This window comes from Pan paniscus, chromosome 6 (assembly GCF_029289425.2).
Source record: "Pan paniscus chromosome 6, NHGRI_mPanPan1-v2.0_pri, whole genome shotgun sequence".
Classification (NCBI taxonomy): Eukaryota; Metazoa; Chordata; class Mammalia; order Primates; family Hominidae; genus Pan; species Pan paniscus.
This window is the reverse complement of record NC_073255.2, coordinates 89,847,995-89,869,834: the sequence shown is the minus strand read 5'-3', so window position 1 is coordinate 89,869,834 and position 21,840 is coordinate 89,847,995. Positions and strand designations below refer to the sequence as shown.

Below are 21,840 nucleotides of genomic sequence, written 5' to 3'. Positions count from 1 at the left end.
TACCAGGAAGGCTGAGGCAGGAGGATTGCTTGAGCCCAGAAGGTTGAGGCTGCAGTGAGCTATGATTGCATCACTGCACTCCAACCTGGGTGACAGAATGAGACCCTGTCTCAATGAAAAAAAGAAGAAGACAAATGCCACATGATTGTGTTAACATGTGGTAGCTAAAAAAGTTAATCTCAGAATTAGAGAGGAGAGGCCAGGTACGGTGGCTCACGTGTGTAATCTCAGCACTTTGGGAGGCCAAGGCAGGCGGATCACCTGAGGTCAGGAGTTCTAGACCAGGCTGGCCAACAGGGTGAAACCCCGTCTCTACCAAAAATACAAAAATTAGCTGGGAGTGGAGGCACGTGCCTGTAATCTCATCTACTCGGGAGGCTGAGGCAGGAGAATTGCTTGAACCTGGGAGGCAGAGGTTGCAGTGAGCCGAGATTGCGCCATTGCACTCCAGCCTGGCGATAGAGGGAGACTTTTTCTCAAAAACAAAACAAAACAATTTATTTTCTATATTCAAATATAGAAAAGGTAGAAGAGCAGATTTTGAATGTTCCCAACACAAAGAAATGATAACTGAGGAAATGAATCCGCTAATCACCCTGATGTGATCATTACACATTGTATACATATATTGAAATATCACCTGTATCCCATAAATTATTACAATTATTATATAAACATACAATTATTATACATAAATTAAAAATAATAAAAGCAAGAAAGAGTTCTTTTTGGCATTTTAAACAGGAATTCCCCCTCTTTTGCTCGTGAATTTGAGAGGCAGTGTTCGAATCACAGCTTGGTTAGCGTGTGACCTCAAGGAATGTTTGTTATCTGGGGCTGCTCAAACAAACCATCCCACAACTTAGTAGCATTAAATGGATTGCCCCAAACTTAGCGCCTGTCGTGATTTCTTTGGACCAGCGATTCTGGAAGTAGTTGGCTGTGCAATTCTGGCTGGAGGCAGGTGGAGGGGTGGAGGGAGTAAGGAGGTGGGCGGGGGTGAGAATGGGGCAGTGAAGGACGGGGTAGTGGAAGGCTGGCTGGGGATGCGTCTTCATGTCGTCTCAGGGCACATCCTAGGGTTAGCTTGGGCTTCCTTGCAGCATGGTGGCCTCAGGGCAGTGAGTCCATTTACACAACAGCTCAGGGCCACCGCGTACATGTTTTAGACTATAAATTGGAGGGTGAAAAACATCATAACATCACTTTTGCCCTACTCAATGACTATCCTGTTACTAAGGTTGGGCCAAAATTAAAGGGGGGGTCATAGGCCCTCACCTCTTTTTTTATTTTCAGACAGGGTCTCCCTCCGCTGCCCAGGCTGGAGTGCAGGGGCGCAATCATAGCTCACTGCAGCCTTGACCTCCCAGGCTCAAGCAATCCTCCTGCTTCAGCCTCCCAAGTAGCTGGGACATGGGCATGCATCATCACAACTGGCTAATTAAAAACATTTTTTTTTGAGATGGAGTCTCGCTCTGTTGTCCAGGCTGGAGTGGAGTGGCCCGCTCTCGGCTCACTGCAACCTCTGCCTCCTGGGTTCAAGCAATTCTCCTGCCTCAGCCTCCTGAGTACCTGGGATTACAGGTGCCCAACACCACACCTGGCTAATTTTTTGTATTTTAGTAGAGACAGGATTTCACCATGTTGCCCAGGCTGGTCTCAAACTCCTCAGCTCAGGCAACCGACCTGCCTTGGCCTCCCAAAGTGCTTGGATTACAGGCATGAGTGACCATGCCCAGCCTAAAAACTTTTTTTTAAGGGATGGGATCTTGCTAGGCTGCCCAGGCTGGTCTTGAAGTCCTGGTCTCAAGCAATCCTCCCACCTTGGCCTCCCAAAGTTCTAGGATTACAGGCGTGAGCCACCATGCCTGGCTGACCCTCACCTATTTTTTTGTTGTTGTTTGAGACAGGGTCTATCTCCATCTCCTCGGCTGGAGAGCAGTGGCTTGATCATGGCTCACTCCAGCCTCAACCTCCTGGGCTCAAGCAATGCTACCACTTCAGCCTCCCGAGTGGCTGCGACTACAGGTGTGCACCACCACACCCTGCTAATTTGTGTATTTTTTGTAGAGATGAGGTCTTGCTATGTTGCCCAGGCTAGTTTCAAACTCCTGGCCTCAGTCAATCCTCCCACCTTGGCCTCCCAAAGTGCTGGGATTATACGTGTGAGCCACCACCTCTGGCCAGCTCCCACCTGTTGATCAAAGGAGCATCAAAGAATTTGCAGCCTCCAGAAGGAGGTCATTTCCTGCCTCTGAGTCTCAGTTTCCACATCTATGAAATAAAGTTAATGATCCTTCACTCCAGGGTTGTCGTGAAGGCTAAATTAAGTTGTATTTGGAAAAATATGTGGGGCACAGTAGGTGTGTTTCTCACACCCAGAGTCAGAGTGTTTAGCAGAGGGTTAGTAGTTGCCTCCAGGGCATGAAGGGCTCTTCCTGACCCTAAGTGTGAGGAACGCTTTGGGTTAAAAGATTGTACTTTTCTGCGTTCAGCTGAAAGGTGGAGGGCTCAGTGAGGTGGCTCACACCTGTAATTCCAATGCTTTGGGAGGCCGAGGTGGGAGGATCACTTGAGCCCAGGAGTTTGAGAGCAGCTTAAACAACACAGTAAGACCTTGTTTCTACACACACACACACACACACACACACACACACACACACTAGCCAGGCGTGGTGGCATGTGCCTGTAATTCCAGCTACTTGGGAGGCTGAGGTGGGTGGATTGCTTGAGGCAAGGAGTTTGAGACAAGCCTGGTCAACATAGTGACACCCCATCATCCCCCAAAATCATTTTTCTTTGTTTTAAGGCAGAGCCTCACTCTATTGCCCAGGCTGGAGTGCAGTGGTGTGATCTCACCTCCTTGCAACCTCTGCCTCCCGGGTTCAAGCGATTCTTGTGTCTCAGGCTCCTGAGTAGCTAGGATTACAGGTGTGCACCACCATGCCTGGCTAATTTTTGTATTTTTAGCGGAGATGGGGTTTTGCCGTGTTGGTCAGGCTGGTCTTCAACTCCTGGCCTCAAGTGATCCGTCTGCCTTGGCCTCCCAAAGTGCTGGGATTACAGGTGTGAGCCACTGTGCCCAGCCACAATAAATCATTTTTTAAAGGTTAAATTTAACCTCATTTAAGTAATACATATAAGTCTCATCGAATAATTGAAGCCAGTTTGTGAGGTAAAGTCTAATATTATGTGCATTTTAATTCTTAGCGTTTAATTAAAGCCTCATAAGTACAAATAAAAACAGGACTTGCTATAACAGGTTGCCACCTATTTTCTTTAAAGATGACGAGCAGCATCTTATTTGCGTTAACACAAGTCATCCACATAACAAATATAGATAAGAAAAGTGGCCAGGTGTGGTGGCTCATGCCTCTAATCCTAGTACTTTGGGAGGCCGAGGCAGACAGATCACTTGAGGTCAGGAGTTCGAGACCAGCCTGGGCACTATGGTGAAACCCCATCTCTATCAAAAATACAAAAATTAGCCCGGCATGGTGGTGGGCACCTGTAATCCCAGCTACTTGGGAGGCTGAGGCAGGAGAATTGCTTGAACCTGGAAGGCGAAGTTTGCAGTGAGCCAAGATCATGCCACTGCACTCCAGCCTGGGTGACAGAGCGAGACTCTATCTCGAAAAAAGAAAAAAGAAAAGAAAAGAAAAGAAAAGTAAGGCACTTAGAGGGTAAGTGGCTTCACTCGGTACTAAGTAGGGGAGTGTGGATTTGAGCCAAGCTGTGGGTTCAAACCACATCAACACCTGCTATGCCTGACTGCGTCTCCACGCTGCTGGGAAGGTTGACTGAATCTGCCACTACCTCCATGGGGTGCATGTGCTTACCAAACCATTGCATTATGTAAAAGGCGGTGCTGTAGGTTTTTAGTTTTTTAATTTTTATTTTTTTGAGATAGAGTCTCACTCTTCACCCAGGCTGGAGTGTAGTGGCATGATCTTGGCTGACTGCAATCTCTGCCTTCCGGGTTCAAGTGATTCTCTTGCCTCAGCCTCCTGAGTAGCTGGGACTACAGGCCCACACCACCACGCCTGGCTAATTTTTGTATTTTTAGTAGAGACAGGGTTTCACCATGTTGGACATCATGGTCTCAGTCTCTTGGGCTCATTATCTGCCTGCCTCGGCCTCCCAAAGTGCTGGGATTACAGGTGTGAGCCACCGTGCCTGGCCTCTAGTGACCTCATTTTAACTTGATCACCTCTGTAAAGACTCTGGTTCCAATAAGGTCACCTCTAAGGTCTGGAGGGTCATGGCTTCAATACACGAATTAGGGGTGGGGGGCACACCATGCAGCCCATAATACTAGCGTATCTGGTTATGTTAAACTTGCTATAGCCACAGTCTCGCTGACTTGGATATGGTACCATGGGAAGGGCCCTTAAAGATCATCTTATCTGGTTGGGCTCAATGGCTCACGCGTGTAATTCCAGCACTTTGAGAGGCCAAGGCAAGAGGATCGCTTGTGACCAAGAGTTCAAGACCAGTCTGGGCAACAGAGCAAGATGCTATATCTACTACAGGCATGCACCTGTAGTCTCAGCTACTTGGGAGGCTGAGAGAAGAGGATTGCTTGAGCCCAGGAGGCAACAGAGAGCTGATTGTACCACTGCACCCCAGCCAAGGCAACAGAGACCTTGTCTCTAAAAAACAAAAACAGGCCGGGTGCAGTGTCTTATGCCTGTATTCCTAGCACTTTGAGAGGCAGAGGCGGGTGGATCATTTGAAGTCAGGTGTTCAAGACCAGCCTGGCAAACATGACGAAACCCTGTCCCTACTAAAAAAATACAAAAATTAGGCGGGAGTGGTGGTGGGTGCCTGTAATCTCAGCTACTCGGGAGGCTGAGGCAGGAGAATCGCTTGAACCTGGGAGGCAGAGGTTGCAGTGAGCCGAGATGGAGCCACTGCACTGCAGCCTGGGTGACAAAAGCGAAACTCTGTCTCAAAATATTAGGAAAAAAAAAAGAGAGAGCCTCTTTTCCATCTCCCCGCCACAGAGTTGTCTTCAGTAATTTCATTCCCTTTTTTCCTGAGGATTCACTGGGTTTCTGGGTCCCAGAGGGGAAGTTCTCTTCAAGGTACAGAAACCACGACTCCGCAGAGAACCGCAGAGACGGCAGCATGACCAGACCCCGGACAGGTGTGGAGAAGCTGCTGGGCTGAGACTTGGGCTGAACTTCCGCTGCAGGTCGACTTATTCCCATCAGCACCAAAGCTGCTGGAGGGGGTCATCCACTAGCAAATGAAGGAGGGGGGGCGCGGCTTGGAGGCTGTTTCAGAAGGCCCCACTGAGCCACGGACTCAAGGCCTGGCCACAGCCCTCCCAAGCGAGGCCCAGATCATATTTCACCACGCTCAGAAAACCTTGTCAGCTCATTTCAGTCCACAGTGACTTTGTTTTCTTTAGGATCTCTCTTGCACTGTCCAACTCAGAGAATTTCAAATCTGAATGGATTCCAATGACGGAGCTAAATCAGGCCTCACCTCAGTTTTTAAATTACAATCAATAGGGCTGGGTCCCAGCATCTGTGTCTTAATGTTCCTCCATGTGATCCTCATGCTGAAAGGCTGGTATTTGAAAATCCCTTTTTTTGGGGAGTGAAGGGTTTTTTTTAGAGAGAGGCCTCACTCTGATGCCCAGCCTGGAATGCAGTGGTGGATCACAGCTCACTGCAGCCTCGAACTCCTGGCCGCAAGAAATCCTCCCACCTTAGCCAACCAAAGTGTTGGGATTGCAGGAGTGACCGCTGTGTCCAGCCAGGAAAGCCCTTCTGTTTCACTTGAATGATATTTCTGCAGCATACCTACAGCCATTGTTGTATTAAACGGCATCATTGCAGGAAAAGAAAAGGTGAGAGGTGACTGTTTTGCTTTTTTCTGAACATATCAGACCAAACCTGGGCTGTCTGGCACTTTTTTTTTTTTTTGAGTCGGAGTCTCACTCTGTCGCCCAGGCTGGAGTGTAGTGTCGTGATCTCGGCTCACTGGAACCTCCACCTTCCCGGTTCAAGTGATTCTCCTGCCTCAGCCCCACAAGTAGCTGGGATTACAGAAGTGCACTCCCACGCCCAGCTCATTGTTTCTGTATTTTTACAGAAAAACAGACAGGTTTCACCATGTTGGCCAGGCTGATCTCAACCTCCTCACCTCTGGTTATCTGTCGGCATCGGCTTCCAAAAGTGCTGGGATTACAAGTGTGAGCCACCGCACCTGGTTTGCCCATTTTTTGACAATGTGTCAACATCATCTAAGATGGGCACTGCCTCAGTGTAGTGTGTCTAGACAAGGTGGCCGGAACAGAGAGGAATATGCATACCAGGCTTAAAGACGGGTTAAATCAGAGCTTTTCATTCCACAAAAGAGCAATTTTAATGAGGTCAGAACATGGATGTTCTAATATTTGAAAGCCTGTTAACTAGGAGAGAGAGAGAGTAAAGTGATTTGTTGTAGGAGGACACACCCAGCTCTGACGGTTTAAAGCATCATGAATGCAAATTTGAACTCCAGAAAAGCAGAGCTTCCTAACAATGGGACTTCCACAGCAATGGGATTTCCTCCCGCATTCAGTTTGTGCCTTTCCCATGAGCGAGAGACTCCTAGGAGAGCCGCAGCCCGTTAGGAAGCCATGTGGGAACTCATCCACAGGTTCTCTTTTTTTTTTTTTTTTTTTTTTTTGAGATGTAGTTTTGCTCTTGTTGCCCAGGCTGGAGTGCAATGGTGCGACCTTGGCTCACTGCAACCTCCGCCTCCCAAGTTTAAGCCATTCTGCTGCCCCCGCCTCCTGAGTGGCTGGGATTACAGGCACCCACCACCATGCCTGACTAATTTTTTGTATTTTTAGAAGAGATGGGGTTTCACCATGTTGGCCAGGCTGCTCTTAAACTCCTGACCTCAAGCGATCCACCTGCTATGGCCTCCCAAAGCGCTGGGATTACAGGTGTGAGCCACTGTGCCTGGCCGGAACCCACAGGTTCTTTGGATGGTCTCTGAATGTCATGAAACTCTTTTATATTTAATTAAAAGAATTTTTTTGACACAAGGTCTTGCTGTGTTGCCCAGGCTGGAGTGCGGTGTCACGATCACAGCTCACCGCAGCCCCTAACTCCTAGGCTCAAGCAATCCTCCTGCCACCTCAGTCTCTCAAGTTGTTGGAACACAGGTGCCAGCCACGACACCTGGCTAATTTTGTTTTGTTTTGTTTTGTTTTAGAGATGGGCTCTTGCTATGTTGCCTATACTGGTCTCGAACTGCTGGCCTCAGGCAGTCTTCCTCCCTTGGCCACCCAAAGAGATGGGATTACAAGCATGAGCCACTGTGCACAGCTGAGATTTTTCGACTTAGTCTTTTTGTACACCCAGTATCTTATAGAATATCCATAATATAGATTCATAAATAAACCATTTCCTTCAATGGTATAAATAAATAAACCACTGCCAAAAATGGTGGAATTTTCTGAGTTAAGAGCAATACATATGATACAAAACTTGATATATAGAGTTTCTTAGCCAAACTGGAGGGGCTGGCTTTAGGTGATCCGTGGACTCCCTGAAATTGGGGACACCATTGGAAATATGTGTGAACTCATGGGCAGTTTCCTATGATTTCCAGTCCTCAAAATATCTCTTGGACTCAAAGATGCCTTAGGGCAGAGGACGCGTGTACCCCCAGTACAGAATCTCGGACAGTGAATGTCAGTAGACATTCGGCAGAAAAGCTCTGCCAAATTGAGTGCTCTGATGTGACTTTTTCATCAAGTCAATGTTCCTGGGATCTCTTGTACATGATAATCTCACTCTTGTAAGGTTTCATCGTTTCTGCTTACCCTACTTTTCTTTCCCATCCTGATCCCTCTCCCACCAGACCGGACTCTGAAACGGGCATGTACAGAGAAGAGGAGACCCCAATACGCTTCAAGCTTTGAGCGGAGAGGACACAGCCTCTGCTGGGACAGGGAACAGAGGGATGCGGAGACCCTGAAGATGCTTTTGGACAGTGGTCTGAGGTTGGGACAGTGGCAGGAGATACCATTCACCCAGGATCTCCAGGACAAGAGATCAGCCTGGCAGTTACATGTGTTTTTGTTCAAACTAGTTGCCAGGTTGGCATGAACGATGACATCAGAGATTCCGACCTTCCTGATTGGAGGGACCGGACTCTGTCGGCACCTGGCAGTTCAGTTGGACAACAGTAACTTCTCAGAGCTGTTCTCCACTCCTGACTTCTCCCAGCCTCGAGAATTGATAACACACTCTTCTGGATCCCAGCAGTGTCCAGAAGAAGACCAAGGACAGAACAGAGACTAGGTTCGGTGAGATGGGACAGATTTTGGGAAAGATCATGATGAGCCATCAACCGCAGCCCCAGGAAGAGCAGAGCCCCCAGCGGAGCACCTCAGGGTACCCCCTCCAGGAGGTGGTGGATGATGAAGTGTCGGGACCATCAGGTGAGGGGACTGGAGGAAGAAGAGGTGGCATACGATTGACTAAGACGAAGGAAGGGGGCCAGGCGTGGTGGCTCACCCCTGTAACCCCAACACTTTGGGAGGCTGAGGCGGGCAGATCACCTGAGGTCAGGAGTTCAAGACCAGCCTGGCCAACATGGTGAAACCCCATCTCTACTAAAAGTACAAAAATTAGCCAGGCGGTAGTGGTGTGTGCCTATAATCCCAGCTACTTGGGAGGCTGAGACAGGAGAATCACTTGAGCCTGGGAGGAAGAGGTTGCAGTGAGTCGAGATCGTGCTACTGCACTCCAGTCTCGGTGACAGAGTGAGATGCTGTCTCAAAAAAAATAAAGAGGAAGAAAAAAAGAAAGGTCAGAGGTCAGGAAGGAGAACCTGGGGAGGGTGTGTGGGAAGAATGGAGAAATTCAGGCTGGGTGCAGTGGCTCACACTTGTAATCCCAGCACTTTGGGAAGCCAAGGCAGGCGGATCACTTGAGGCCAGGAGTTTGAGACCAGCCTGGCCAACATGGTGAAACCCTGTCTCTACTAAAAGTACAAAATTGAGCTGGGCATTATGGCAGGCACCTGTAATCCCAGCTACCTGAGAGGCTGAGGCAGGAGAATAACTGGAATCCGGGAGATGGATGTTGCAGTGAGCTGAGATTGCACCACTACACTCCAGCCTGGGTGACAAAGCAAGATTCTGTCTCGAAACAAAAAAAAAAAAAAAGAGGGACTCAGAGAGCCAGGGACCAGGGAAGGATATGAGGCAGTGTTCTGAGGACAGAGAGAGGGAAGAATGGGGAGGGGAAGGAGTGGCACATGGGGTTGAGCAGAGGAGAAAGTCAGAAAGGTGGCTTGGAGAAGCCAGCAGTCTGCGAGGCTGGGGAGGATGGAGAGTGGTTTGGGGTTTGGGGTCGGGGTCTAACGTGATCAGTTGCAGAAGCATTACACGGTGGCCTGGTTTCTTTACTCAGCCCCTGGGGTAGATCCCAGCCCCCCACGTAGGTCCCTTGGCTGGAAAAGGAAGAGGGAGTGTTTGGATGAATCTGACGATGAGCCAGAGCAGGAGCTCGCCCCTGAGCCTGAGGAGACCTGGGTGGCGGAGACGCTGTGTGGCCTCAAGATGAAGGCGAAGCGACGGCGAGTGTCGCTCGTGCTCCCTGAGTACTACGAGGCCTTCAACAGGCTGCTTGGTAGGAGGACACCCCAGAGAGCACCTCCAATCCTGTTCTTTCTAAAGAGGAAACTTCCAATAACCACACTTTTCCAATGGGAAAAATATGCCCCAGTGGGTGAGCTCTCCATGCGGGAGGACTCTGAAGTGATCACTCATGAGGGACACTTAGGAGACAACAGAGGATTAGGTAGACTTGATAAAGGTCGGTGCTTGGGATAAGAAAGCTTGGTTTTGGGCCAGGCGCTGTGGCTCCCGCCTGAGATCCCAGCACGTTGGGAGGCTGAGGCAAGAGGATTGCTTGAACTCAGGACTTTGAGGCTGCAGTGAGCTATGACTGCACCACTGCACTCCAGCCTGGGTGACAGAGCAAAAGTCTGCGTCAAAAGAAAAACCAAGGCTGGGCACAGTAGCTCATCCCTGTAGTTCTAGCTACTCGGGAGGCTGAGACAGGAGAATTGCTTAAACCCAGGAGGCAGAGGTTGCAGTGAGCCAAGATCAGGCCAATGCATTCCAGCCTGGCCCACAGAGCAAGACTCTGTCTCAAAATAAATTAATAAATAAATAAAAATAAAAATCAAATAAAGAAAAACAAAATCAAAAATCAAAAAAGTGGTTTCAGCTGTGCCCTCTGAAACTTAATGTTTCTTACCGACTTTTCTAAACCTAAGTGTTTCCATCCATAGTGAGGGATACCAAGGCCATGGTCACACCCTGATGTGTGACTGCCTCATGAGGAAATGATGGGAATTCCTTTATGACTCTGCAGTGGTCCCTCCGTGTCTGCTGGAGGGGGTCCTGGCTGATTCCCAGCTCTACATCCTGTAGATTCTCACACCCAGGGCCTCCTTCGGCCTCTTCTCAGGGGAGTCTCAGAGCAGGAGCCTCTCTCCCTTGCCCAGTGAAAGTCATTCTCCCCTCTCCCATCCACCTCACCCGCGGCCACAATCCTGAGACTCTCCCCCGGGAGGCACACTTCTCCTCACTGCCCTGCTGCTCCCACGGAAACCCTGTCCTGCTTCTCACGCTGATATCTGCTCTCTAATCACAGAGGATCCTGTCATTAAAAGATTCCTGGCCTGGGACAAAGATCTGAGGGTGTCGGACAAGGTAAGGTTGTTCTCTATGTAACTGTGTTCCTGTTCTAACGCACGGCCAGCGGGAGGGCGCAGCTTCCAAACCCACAGTTCTCCCTCCACCACCTCCCACCAGATGCTCCTACAGTTTCTTTTTGTTTTTGTTTTTGTTTTGTGAGACACAGTCTTGCTCTGTTGCCCAGGCTGGAGGGCAGTGTCTCGGTCTTGACTCACTGCAGCTGATGCCTCCTGGGTTCAAGCGATTCTCGTGCCTCAGCCTCCAAGCAGCTGGGATTACAAACGTGAACCACCACGCCTGGCTAATTTTTGTGTTTTTAGTAGAGACGGGGTTTTGCCCTGTTGGCCAGATTGGTGCCGAACACCTGACCTCAGGTGATCCACCCGCCTTGGCCTCCCAAAGTGCTGAGATTACAGACATCAGCACTGTGTCTGACCAGCTCCCATGGTCTTGAGTCTTGGCACCCACACATTTTTTTTTCTGAGACAGAGTCCAGCTCTGCTCCCCAGGATGGAGTACAGTGGCATGATCATAGCTCACTCTAACTCCTGGGCTCAAGCAATCCTCTTTCCTTAGACTCCTGAGGAGCTGGGACTAGGCACATGCCACCATGCTCGATGAATTTTTGAAATCTTCGTAGAAACAGGGTCTCGCTGTGTTGCCCAGGTTGTTCTCCAACTGTTGGGCTCATGTGATACTCCTGTCTCCACCTCTCAAAAAGTACTGGGATCACAGGCTTGAGCTGCCACTCCCGGCTATTCTTTGTCTTTTTATGATTTGTCAGCATCTCTCTCAGGACTCTGCTGGTCTCTTGCAGAGTGAATGAGTGGCCCCTGCCTCTCCTATGGGTCCTTTGGGATCTGAGCCCTGGGCCACAGTCTGGCTGCAGTCCTGAAGCTCCTGGGCCCTCTACTCTCAGCTCCTTGGGACAGTTCTCTGCCTGGCACACAAAAGACCCTCCTGACACCAGCCGACCTAGACACACCCCCTCCCAAGATCCCATCAGAGCCCACCATCCTGGGAGCATCACCGAAAACCCTTCCTCCGGCTTCTCGGATTTGCATCCGACCTTCGAATACCCCTCCACCCCGCAATTTCCACATGAGCACAGTCACCCCAATGCTGAGGTCCCTTCTCTGATGGGCAACCCCTCCCCAGACCCCCATTCCACTATCTCCACAATCTTCCTCTCCCAAGATGTGACCTCTCCCTCTCTGTGTTCCTTTCTCTCCATCAGTATCTCCTGGCTATGGTCATAGCATATTTCAGCCGGGCCGGCCTCCCCTCCTGGCAATACCAACGCATTCATTTCTTCCTGGCTCTGTGAGTGGTTTGCTGCCTCCTATCCATCAATATCCAATGCCCTGGGACAGCGGGGGAAGTGGGATTGCAGCCTTTCATTTATTCTTTCACCTATTTGTCCTCTTTATTCTGTGTACAAAAAAGACAGGATTATAGTATCTTAGACTGTTGTCTCTAAAAAGAAACTCAGGCTGGGCGTGGTGGCTCAGGCCTGTAATCCCAGCACTTTGGGAGGCCGAGGCAAGCAGATCACCTGAGATCAGGAGTTTGAGACCAGCCTGGCCAACATGGCAAAACCCCGTCTCTACTAAAAATAGAAAAATCAGTCGGGCATGTTGGTGTGCACCTGTTATCCAAGCTACTTGGGAGGCTGAGGCAAGAGAACCCCTTGAACCCAGGAGGTGGAGGTTGCAGTAAGCTAAGGTTGAGCCACTGCACTCCAGCCTGGGCAACAGAGTGAGACTTTTTTTCAAAAAAAAAAAAAAAAAAACAGGCAAACAAAACAAACTCCAATGCCAGTGTACAAATAAAAGAGTAAAACAGGCCAGGTGCGGTGGCTCACGCCTGTAATCTCAACAGTTTGGGAGGCCGAGGTGGGCGGATCACAAGGTCAGGAGAGCGAGACCATCCTGGCTAACATGGTGAAACCCTGTCTCCACTTAAAAAAAAAAAATACAAAAATTAGCCGGGTGTGGTGGCGGGCTCCCGTAGTCCCAGCTACTCGGGAGGCTGAGGGAGGAGAATGGCATGAACCTGGGAGGCGGAGCTTGCAGTGAGCCGAGATCGCACCACTGCACTCCAGCCTGGGCGACGGAATGAGACTCCGTCTCAAAAAAAAAAAAAAAACAACAAAAAAAAAACAAAAAAAGAACAAAAAACAAAAGGAACCATGAACCGCTCCTAAGGGGAGAAGAAAAGGAGCGGAGGAGCGGACATGACACTTCCCCCAGCAAGCAGACGTTTCCGGTTCTTCTCTCTCTCTCCTTCCCACATCAACCGCAAAAGCCATCAACCTCCTCTGGGTTCCCGTGACAGAGGTCACAGTCCAGGTCCCCCTTGCATCACTCGAATCCACTGTCAAATGCTCCCTGCTGGGGTTTCCTGGAGTCTCTCCCCAAGCCAAGGGGCTTCCTAGTGCAGCCTGAACATCTTTCCAAAGCACGACAACCTCACCGCCCACCTGAACAACTTCCTTAGCTGATGTCTTTCTCTATCGAGGCCAGGGTCCACAGTGCCAATTCCACCCTCTCTACAATCTCTACAACCACACTGGCTCGCCATCTTGGTGTTTCCTGGCTTGGCTTCACTGCTCCTTCCAAATGCCCTCCACTTGACTTTGCATTTGTGTTTTCTGTCTGGGTGTCCCACACACGTGGTTCTGAAGGGAAGCACCCATTCCTTGAAGTCGGTTCACCCTACAGCCTCTGTGATGCCTTCCCTCATCTTCCAACTTCTGCATGCCCGTAGCTCTCCAGTTACATCCTATTATAATGTGACATTGGGATTAGGACATCTCCTCTGATTACTCCCAGTGCCATTAGACTAGATGCCTGTAGAAGGCAGGGTCCTGGCAAAATATCAATGTATTCAATTGCTTTTTTTTTTTTTGAGACAGACTTGCCCTGTCCCCTAAGCTGGAGTGCAGTGGTGAGATCATAGCTCACCGCAGCCTCCATATCCTGGGCTCAAGCGATCCTCCAACCTCAGCCTCTTGATTAGCTCCGACTACAGGGCTGTGCCACCACACCTGGACAGTTTTTATTTATTTATTTATTTATTTATTTATTTATTTATTTATTTATCAAGACAAGAGTGTTGCTGTGTGTCTCAGGCTGGAATGGAGGGGCCCAATCTTGGCTCACTGCAACCTCCGCCTCCTGGGTTCACACAATTCTTATGCTTCAGCCTCTTGAGTAGCTAGGACTAATGGGTGTGCCACCGCACCAGGCTGATTTTTGTATTTTTAGTATAGATGGGGTTTCTCTGTGTTGACCAGGCTGGTCTCAAACTCCTGGTCTCAAGCAATCCATCTGCTTCAGCCTTCCAAAGCGCTGGGATTACAGGCATGAGCCACCGCGTCTGGCGTATTTTTTATATTTTTAATAGAGACGAGGGTCTTGCTATGGTGCCCAGGCCTGTCTCAAACTCCTGGCCTCAAGTGATCCTCCTGCTTCGGCCTCCCAGTGTGCTGGGATTCCAGGCCTAAGCCACCACTCTTGGTCACCAGTTGGGTTTTTGTCTCCATCCTGAAGGAGTGGGAGACGCCCTTGATCAGGTCTCTGTCCAGCAGAGCCCTCCTGAGGAAGGTGTGGCTCTCTGCAGGGTGGGTGCCAGTCCTGAGCTAGGGACTTACCTTCCTCTCTGGGAAGCTGACCTCAGCCGGAGGTCTCTCCTGGTGGTGCCTCTGAGCAGCAACCTGATTTCTGTCCTCAGCTATCTGGCCAATGACATGGAGGAGGACGACGAGGCCCCCAAACAAAAGATCTTCTACTTCCTGTACGGGAAGACCCGCTCTCGCATACCCTTGCTCCCTAAGCTTTGGTTCCAGTTATGCCGTTACATGAACCCGAGGGCCAGGAAGAACTGCTCTCAGATAGCCTTGTTCCAGAAGCGTCGGTTCCAGTTCTTCTGTTCCATGCGCTGCAGGGCTTGGGTTTCCCCGGAGGAGTTGGAGGAGGTGGGTGGGGCCTGGGGACGTGGAGGATGTGGGGAGGAATCGGGTGGGCTGGAGGCTGGACGAGGGGAGAGAGGGGTATCCTGGGGAGTCCCCGTCTTCTCAAAGCGCGTTTGTTTTTCCAGATCCAGGCTTATGACCCAGAGCACTGGGTGTGGGCGCGAGATCGCGCCCACCTTTCCTAGAGCTCCAGGGACCGTGGAGGCCTGAGGTCATCGGCCTGAGAGAAGGTACATCTGCATCCTCCGGGGTAAAGGCAGAATATTGGGGTCTATTTCGGAAATCCAAGGAACCCAATTGCTTGATCTGGCTTCAAGCCTGGGCAACGTGGCGAGATATCCCCTCTCCACAAAAATACAAAAATTAGCCAGGCGATGTGGGAGGCATCTCTACTCCCAACTACTCAGGAGGCTGAGGCAGGAGGATCGCTGGAGCCTGGGAGGTCGGGGCTGCAGGGAGCCGTGATCCTGCCACTGCACTCCAGCCGGGGCGACAGAGTGAGACCCTGCCTCAAAAATAATCATAAATACTGAGTTCGGGGAGGTTCATTATGATTGACGCACTTGAGTTACCGATTTGGGTCGAGGGTTCAGTGAAGCTTTGGTTTACATCTTGTGCAGCTAACCATGTTGAGCACAGAGCATGAGACTTTGTCATGAGGAGGTAGGATTATGGATTAGGCATCTGGACTCGTGGTTTGTGATGTTGTCACATTAGAAACAGATCTAGCACGGTTACAAGTTTAGATCTGAAGTGACACAAAAGGCCCCAGCTGTGATGAAGTCCAAAGCCACATTCTCTGAGGGTGCCCTACTCCCTGGGAAGACCCACCCAAAGTCCTTGCTATGAAGCAGAGCACTGGGGCTGACCTTGGGCGTATTAAGTTTTGGAGTCAGGGTCACCAAAGCGTGAGTTTCACAGTTGAACACGATGGTTCAGAAGCAGGGTATAGAATGAAAGGCAGGAGATAAAATTGCACTTCTCAATTGCTCTGAACTCTAGCTAGACTTGACATGGGACGTGAATAACCTTCCTGTCTAGAGAGCTGCCTCCTTGAGGTGTGACATTGTCTCTCTCACTTCCAGAACACCGGACCCAGGGGAGATGTGGATTTTCAGCAGGAACTTTATTCCAGTGCTAATGGCAGACATCAGGAAGGAGGAGAGGAACCATTTGTGCAGATCATCTAGAAGAACCTGGACCATTCTTGACAGAGCTGAATACAGTGATCACGTTGTCCTCCAAGGAGCAGGGGTGGGGTGGGGTACTTCTAGGAGTCCTTGGAGAAAAGTAAGAAACCAGGAGTGTTTCCAGTTCCACCCTTTCCTGCGGCACCACCTCCCTTTTTATATTGCTGAATGCCAACCTCCCTGGGACGGAACCTGGAGGTCCTGTTTCTTACGGACTTGCTTGCCACAGTCCAGGAGCATTTGAAGGCACAGTGCAGGGGCTCAGATTGGCACAGAATTCTTTCTGAAATATGAGTGCCACAGACTGTAACAGATAGCTTCATGCACACTCTGTATTTTATTGGTTTGTTTGGAAAATGTTGGCCATTGAATTATTAATAGGTTTATTTCAAATAGTTTGGAAATTGTTGTACTTTTGAAAACATGCTGTTCCTGTAGAGTTCTTTGATGAGAGTTATAGTTGTTATATATACATAAAGATAATTTTCTTTTCATTTTTAAGTGAGAATTCTTTTTATCCTAAATCTTTTATTAACTTTAATTTTTTTTCTGTATTATTATATGTGCTCCTGAAGCGAGCACTCTTTTTATCTATGATACTTCCATAATAATCTCTTCTATTTATAGCTATTGGTAGTTCCCCACCAGAAAAAAACATAATTCTGGTGATAGAAATTTTTATTTGCTGTTTAGGTTTGTGACTGAATTGTGAGAATTCCGTTGTGATTTTTAACATGTCTCAGATATATATACTAACACGTCTAATATATACTATCTATTTTATTGGTTTATTTTGAAAAGCATGGGTATAGAATTATTTAAATATTATTTTATTTATTGAAATATTTATTAACTATATTTATTTATTTAAATATTATTATTACTTTCAATATTATTTTAAATATTTTGGAAATACTGGTATTTTTGAATAGATGCTGTTTCTATAAAGCTGTGTGATGGGTGTTATAACTGTTGTATACACATACATATAATTTTGTTTTCCTTTTTAAGAGAGGATTCTTTTCATCCTAAATCTTTTACCTTTCAATCTTGGTATCTATTATTACACGTGCTGCTGAAGGGAGCATGGTTTTTATCTATGATACTTAGTTAACATATATATTACATTTATAGCTATGTGGTAGCTCCCCTAAATTCTTGTAAAAATAAATTTTTATTTGATATTTAGTGTATGTTTGAAATGTGAGAATTCAGATGGAATTTTTTATCTTGTTTTGGCATGTTTGTATGTTACTTTAAAGAGGATGTGTGTTCTAAAGGAGGACACGAGCTGTGTGTTTTCAAGAGAACAGTGCAGTGCATCTCTTGGGGAAACATAATAAAGATGAACTTTTCTCACCTTCACAGTGAGTGTGATCATATTGTGGTCTGGATTGATTATTTGCTGTCAAGTGACATTTTTCCTTAATGGGGTTGTGGTTATTTGAACATATTTATTAGCTTTGGAAGATAATCCTGTGCTGCTTTTTATGTAGAAAAAAACATAAGGCTGGGTGCAGTGCTCACACCTATAATCCCAGCAGTTTTGGAGGTCATGGCGGGAGGATCACTTGAAGCCTATTTTTAATTTTTATTTTTTAAAGAAAAACAACAGAAGAGAAGGCTGATCCCAAGCTACAGGGTTTTTTTGTTTGTTTGTTTGTTTGTTTTGGAGACAGTCTCGCTCTGTCTCCCAGGCTGGAGTGCAGTGGCACAACCTCGGCTCCCTGCAACTTTCACCTCCGCGTTCAAGCAAATTCTCCTGCCTCAGCCTCCCAAGTAGCTGGGACTACAGGCACCCGCCTGTACGTCTGACTAACTTTTGTAAAAATAGTAGAGACAAGGTTTCACCATGTTGGCCAGGCTGGTCTCAAACTCCTGACCTCAAGTGATCCACCCGCCTCAGTCTCCCAAACTGCTGGGATTATAGGCATGAGCTACTGTGCCCAGACCCCAAGCTAGAGTTTTAAAGCAGGAAATGGGAGAAAGATATTGAGAGAGGAAAACCAGGTGGTAAGAAAACTCTAAAGGTGGCTGGGCGTGGTGGCTCACGCCTGTGATCCCAGCAGGAGTTCGAGACCAGGCAGGAGAATGGCTAGCAGAGAATATGTCTCCCCAACCCCTCTCAAAAAAAAAAAAAAAAAAGTCCAGGCGCGGTGGCTCAGGACTGTAATCCCAGCACTTTGGGAGGCTGAGGTGGGCGGATCATGAGGTCAGGAGATCAAGACCACCCTGGCTAATACGGTGAAACCCCATCTCTGCTAAAAATACAAAAAATTAGCTGGGCGCGGTGGCAGGCGCCTGTAGTCCCAGCTACTCCGGAGGCTGAGGCAGGAGAATGGTGTGAACCCAGGAGGCGGAGCCTGCAGTGAGCCGAGATGGTGCCACTGCACTCCAGCCTGGGTGAAAGGGCGAGACTCCATCACAAAAAAAAAAAAAAAAGAAAGAAAGAAAAAAAGAAAGTTCCTGCAACAGTTCAAGCTGTGAAAGGCAGGCACTCTGCCATGCAATTCTTTGTGATTTTTCTTTTTTATTTTTGGAGTCGGGGTCTTGCGCTGTCACCCAGACTGGGGTACAGTGGTGCGGTCATAGCTCACTGCGGGCTCAGACTCAAGCTCAAGCGATCTTCTTATCTTGCCTTTCTAATTGCTGGGATTATAAGCATGAGCCACTGCACCTGGCCTGTGTGACGTAATTCTGATGTCAACTCCCTGATGTTACATCAAATGCCACAGGTTAAGGCCACCAGCCCCCGCTAGGCTGCCCTCGCTTCAGATGCAGCTGCAAGCTTGGGTGTCCACAGACCGCATGTACTTCTCATCAACTGGCTACAAATTTGGAGGTTCCCACCACGTCCTCAGGTTTGATAATTCACTATAACAACCCACAGAACTCTGAAAAGCATGATACTTTCTCTTTCTTTATTTGAGACAGAGTCTTGCTCTGTCACCCAGGCTGGAGTGCAGTGGCCACCATGCTTGGCTAATTTTAGTATTTGTATTAGAGACAGGGTTTCGCCATGTTGGCCAGGCTGGTCTTGAACTCCTGACCTCAGGTGATCCGCCCACCTTGGCCTCCCAAAGCGCTGGGATTACAGGCATAGCCACTGTGCCTGGCTGACTTCTAGAGTTTCAATAACAGAGATGTGGTTCAAGAAGAAAAGGGAGACATGTTTTGTAGACAGCAGGAGCTTCACGAAAAGAAGCCAATGAAGGGCAGGATGTGTAGCTGTCTACCTACAGGAAACCAGCCGGGAGCCTCCCCACAGGGACTTCAGCACAGACGGCTGGGAAAATCTGCATTAACCTGAGCTCTGGACCTAAGAGAGGACAAGGCCTTGACTGTTTCTACAGACTCACAAGACGCAATCTCTGCAGTCCATGCCCGTGGTGTGATCTGGGAAACAGGGGGCCTTCTAAATGCCAACAGCAAGGAAATCAAATGTGCAACAGACAGAAATACCGGCATTGACACGGGCCATGGAAAGGCCTAAACAGATGACTGCAGTCCACTGCCAAGGTCATCAAAGGGGTGACTCTGAAATAATACATTTCAGACGCCATGGCCCAAATAGCTGCACGAGGTGGGGTAGTCCTCCACATGCCTCTGCTTCCTTCAGTACCTCTTCATGAAATAGGCTGAGGTACTTCCCTGGGGAATTTCCTTTCTCTTTCTTTCTTTTGAGACGGAGTCTTGCTCTGTCACCCAGGCTAGAGTGCAGTGGCGCGATCTCGGCTCACTGCAACCTCTCCCTCCCGGGTTTTGGCAATTCTTCTGTCTCAGACTTCTGAGTAGCTGAGATTACAGGTGTGTGCCACCATGCCCAGCTAATATTTGTATTTTTACTCGAGACAGGGTTTCACCATCTAGGCCAGGCTGGTCTTGAACTCCTGACCTCATGATCCACCCATCTTGGCCTCCCAAAGTCCTGGGATTACAGGCACGAGCCACCACACCCAGACTTCTTTTTTTATTTTTTGAGATGAAGTTTCGCTCTTGTTGCCCAGGCTGGAGTGCAATGGCGAGATCTCAGCTCACTGCCACCTCCTCCTCCCAGGTTCAAGTGATTATCCTGCCTCAGCCTCCCGAGTAGCTGGGATTACAGGCACCCAACACCAAACCCAGCTAACTTTTTGTATTTTCAGTAGAGATGGAATGTCACCATGTTGGCCAGGATGGTCTTGAACCCCTGACCTCTAATGATCTACCCGAATTGGTCTCCCAAAATGCTGGGATTACAGGCGTGAGCCACTGTGCCCAGCCCCTCCCATACCTCTTTTGGCCAAGGCAGTACAATTCAGAGAATCTTGCCAGGGAAGACTGGTAAATGGACATCAACATGATGCCTATGGCTCCTGGTGGATTTAGATACCTCCTGGTGCTTACTGATACCTTTACCAGTTACATGGGGGCTTTTCCATGCCAGACTGAAAATGCTGGAGATCACTGATCAACCTTCAACTATTTACTAGCAGAACACTGAGGGGACTCTGCAGTCACCAATATCTCCTATTGCACTTGGATAAACACCTCCCGGGAAATAGAGATGAACAGAAAGGAAATAGTTAAACAAGCAGAATGGCTACATTCCTTCAACCAGAAGGGTCCATTAGTCTGTTTTCACACTGCTCTAAAGAACTACTGGAAACTGGGGAATTTATGAAGAAAAGAGGTTTAATTGACTCACAGTTCTGCAGGCTGTACAGGAAGCATGGCTGGGGAGGCCTCAAGAAACTGACAATCACGGCAGAAGGCGAAGGGGAAGCAGGCACGTTTCTGGCCATGGTGGAGCAGGAGAGACAGAGAGAGTGAAGTGGGAGGGCTGCACGCTTCTAAACAACCAGATCCCATGAGCGCTCACTCACTATCACGAGAACAGCAAGGGGGACGTCAGCCGCCACGAGCCAATCACCTCCCACCAGGTCCCTCCCTCAACACTGGGAATTGCAATTTGACATGAGATTTGGTTGGGGATACAGAGCTGAACCATATCAAGGGTAGTTCAACCACTGAGATTGATTGATTGACTGAGATGGAGTCCCGCTCTGTTACCTAGGCTGGAGTGCAGTGGCACAATCTCGGCTCACTGCAACCTCCGCCTCCCAGGTTCAAGCAATTCTTCTGCCTCAGCCTCCCTAGTAGCTGGGACTACAGCACACGCCACCACACCTGGCTAATTTTTGTATTTTCAGTAGAGACGGGGTTTCACCATGTTTGCCCGGCTGGTCTTGAACTCCTGACCTCGTGATCACCCTGCCTCGGCTCTTCTTTTGGTGGAATTACAGGCGTGAGCCACCGCACCCGGACAACCACTGAGATTTAGAAGGCAGTCGAGTCCACTATACCACACCTCACCTGGTTTCTTCCTCTGTTGGGGCCCCTCGTGGCCACTGTTCTGTTACTTTTTGGTCCTATTTATTTAAATGGATGGTGAGCTGTTTGTCCTCCAGGATCCAACACTTCCACCTTCAGCTGGTATTACAACAATACCAGCCTTTCAAGCTACTCCGGGTGACCCCAGAACTCATCTGAACTCAGAAGCCCAAGAGTTTCATTCCTCTCACTTTAGGGGACTAAGTGCCCCTGGTCAGCATGAAGTCGATACAGAAGCATGACCTCCATCCCTAATCCCTCAAGAATGAGGAGTGGAGGGTGTTGGCAGGAGGGTGGGACGTGGTTTGTAAATCTGTAACTGCATCAGACCAAATCTAGTTCAACTTTTTTTTTTTTTTGATGGAGTTTCACTCTTGTCACCCAGGCTGGAGTGCAATGGCACGATCTCAGCTCACTGCAACCTCCACGTCCTAGGTTCAAGCATTCTGCTGCCTCAGCCTCTGGGGTAGCTGGGATTACAAGGGTGCACCACCACGCCTGGCTAATATTTATATTTTTAGTAGAGACGGGGTTTCACCATTTTGGCCAGGCTGGTCTTGAACTCCTCGACCTCAGGT

The 21,840-nt window shown here is 48.8% G+C and overlaps 1 protein-coding gene across 1 annotated transcript in view; it reads left to right on the top strand.

Moving 5' to 3' along the window:
* The first annotated feature begins 8,346 nt into the window (after window positions 1–8,346).
* The window catches only part of LOC117981049 (speedy protein E12), a 105,782-nt gene continuing 92,288 nt past the window's right edge, over window positions 8,347–21,840 (top strand). The window contains exons 1-2 of the mRNA XM_063605847.1: window positions 8,347–8,452; window positions 9,429–9,647. Coding sequence (XP_063461917.1) covers window positions 8,347–8,452; window positions 9,429–9,647 — 325 coding nt within the window. The remainder of the gene's footprint in view (window positions 8,453–9,428; window positions 9,648–21,840) is intronic.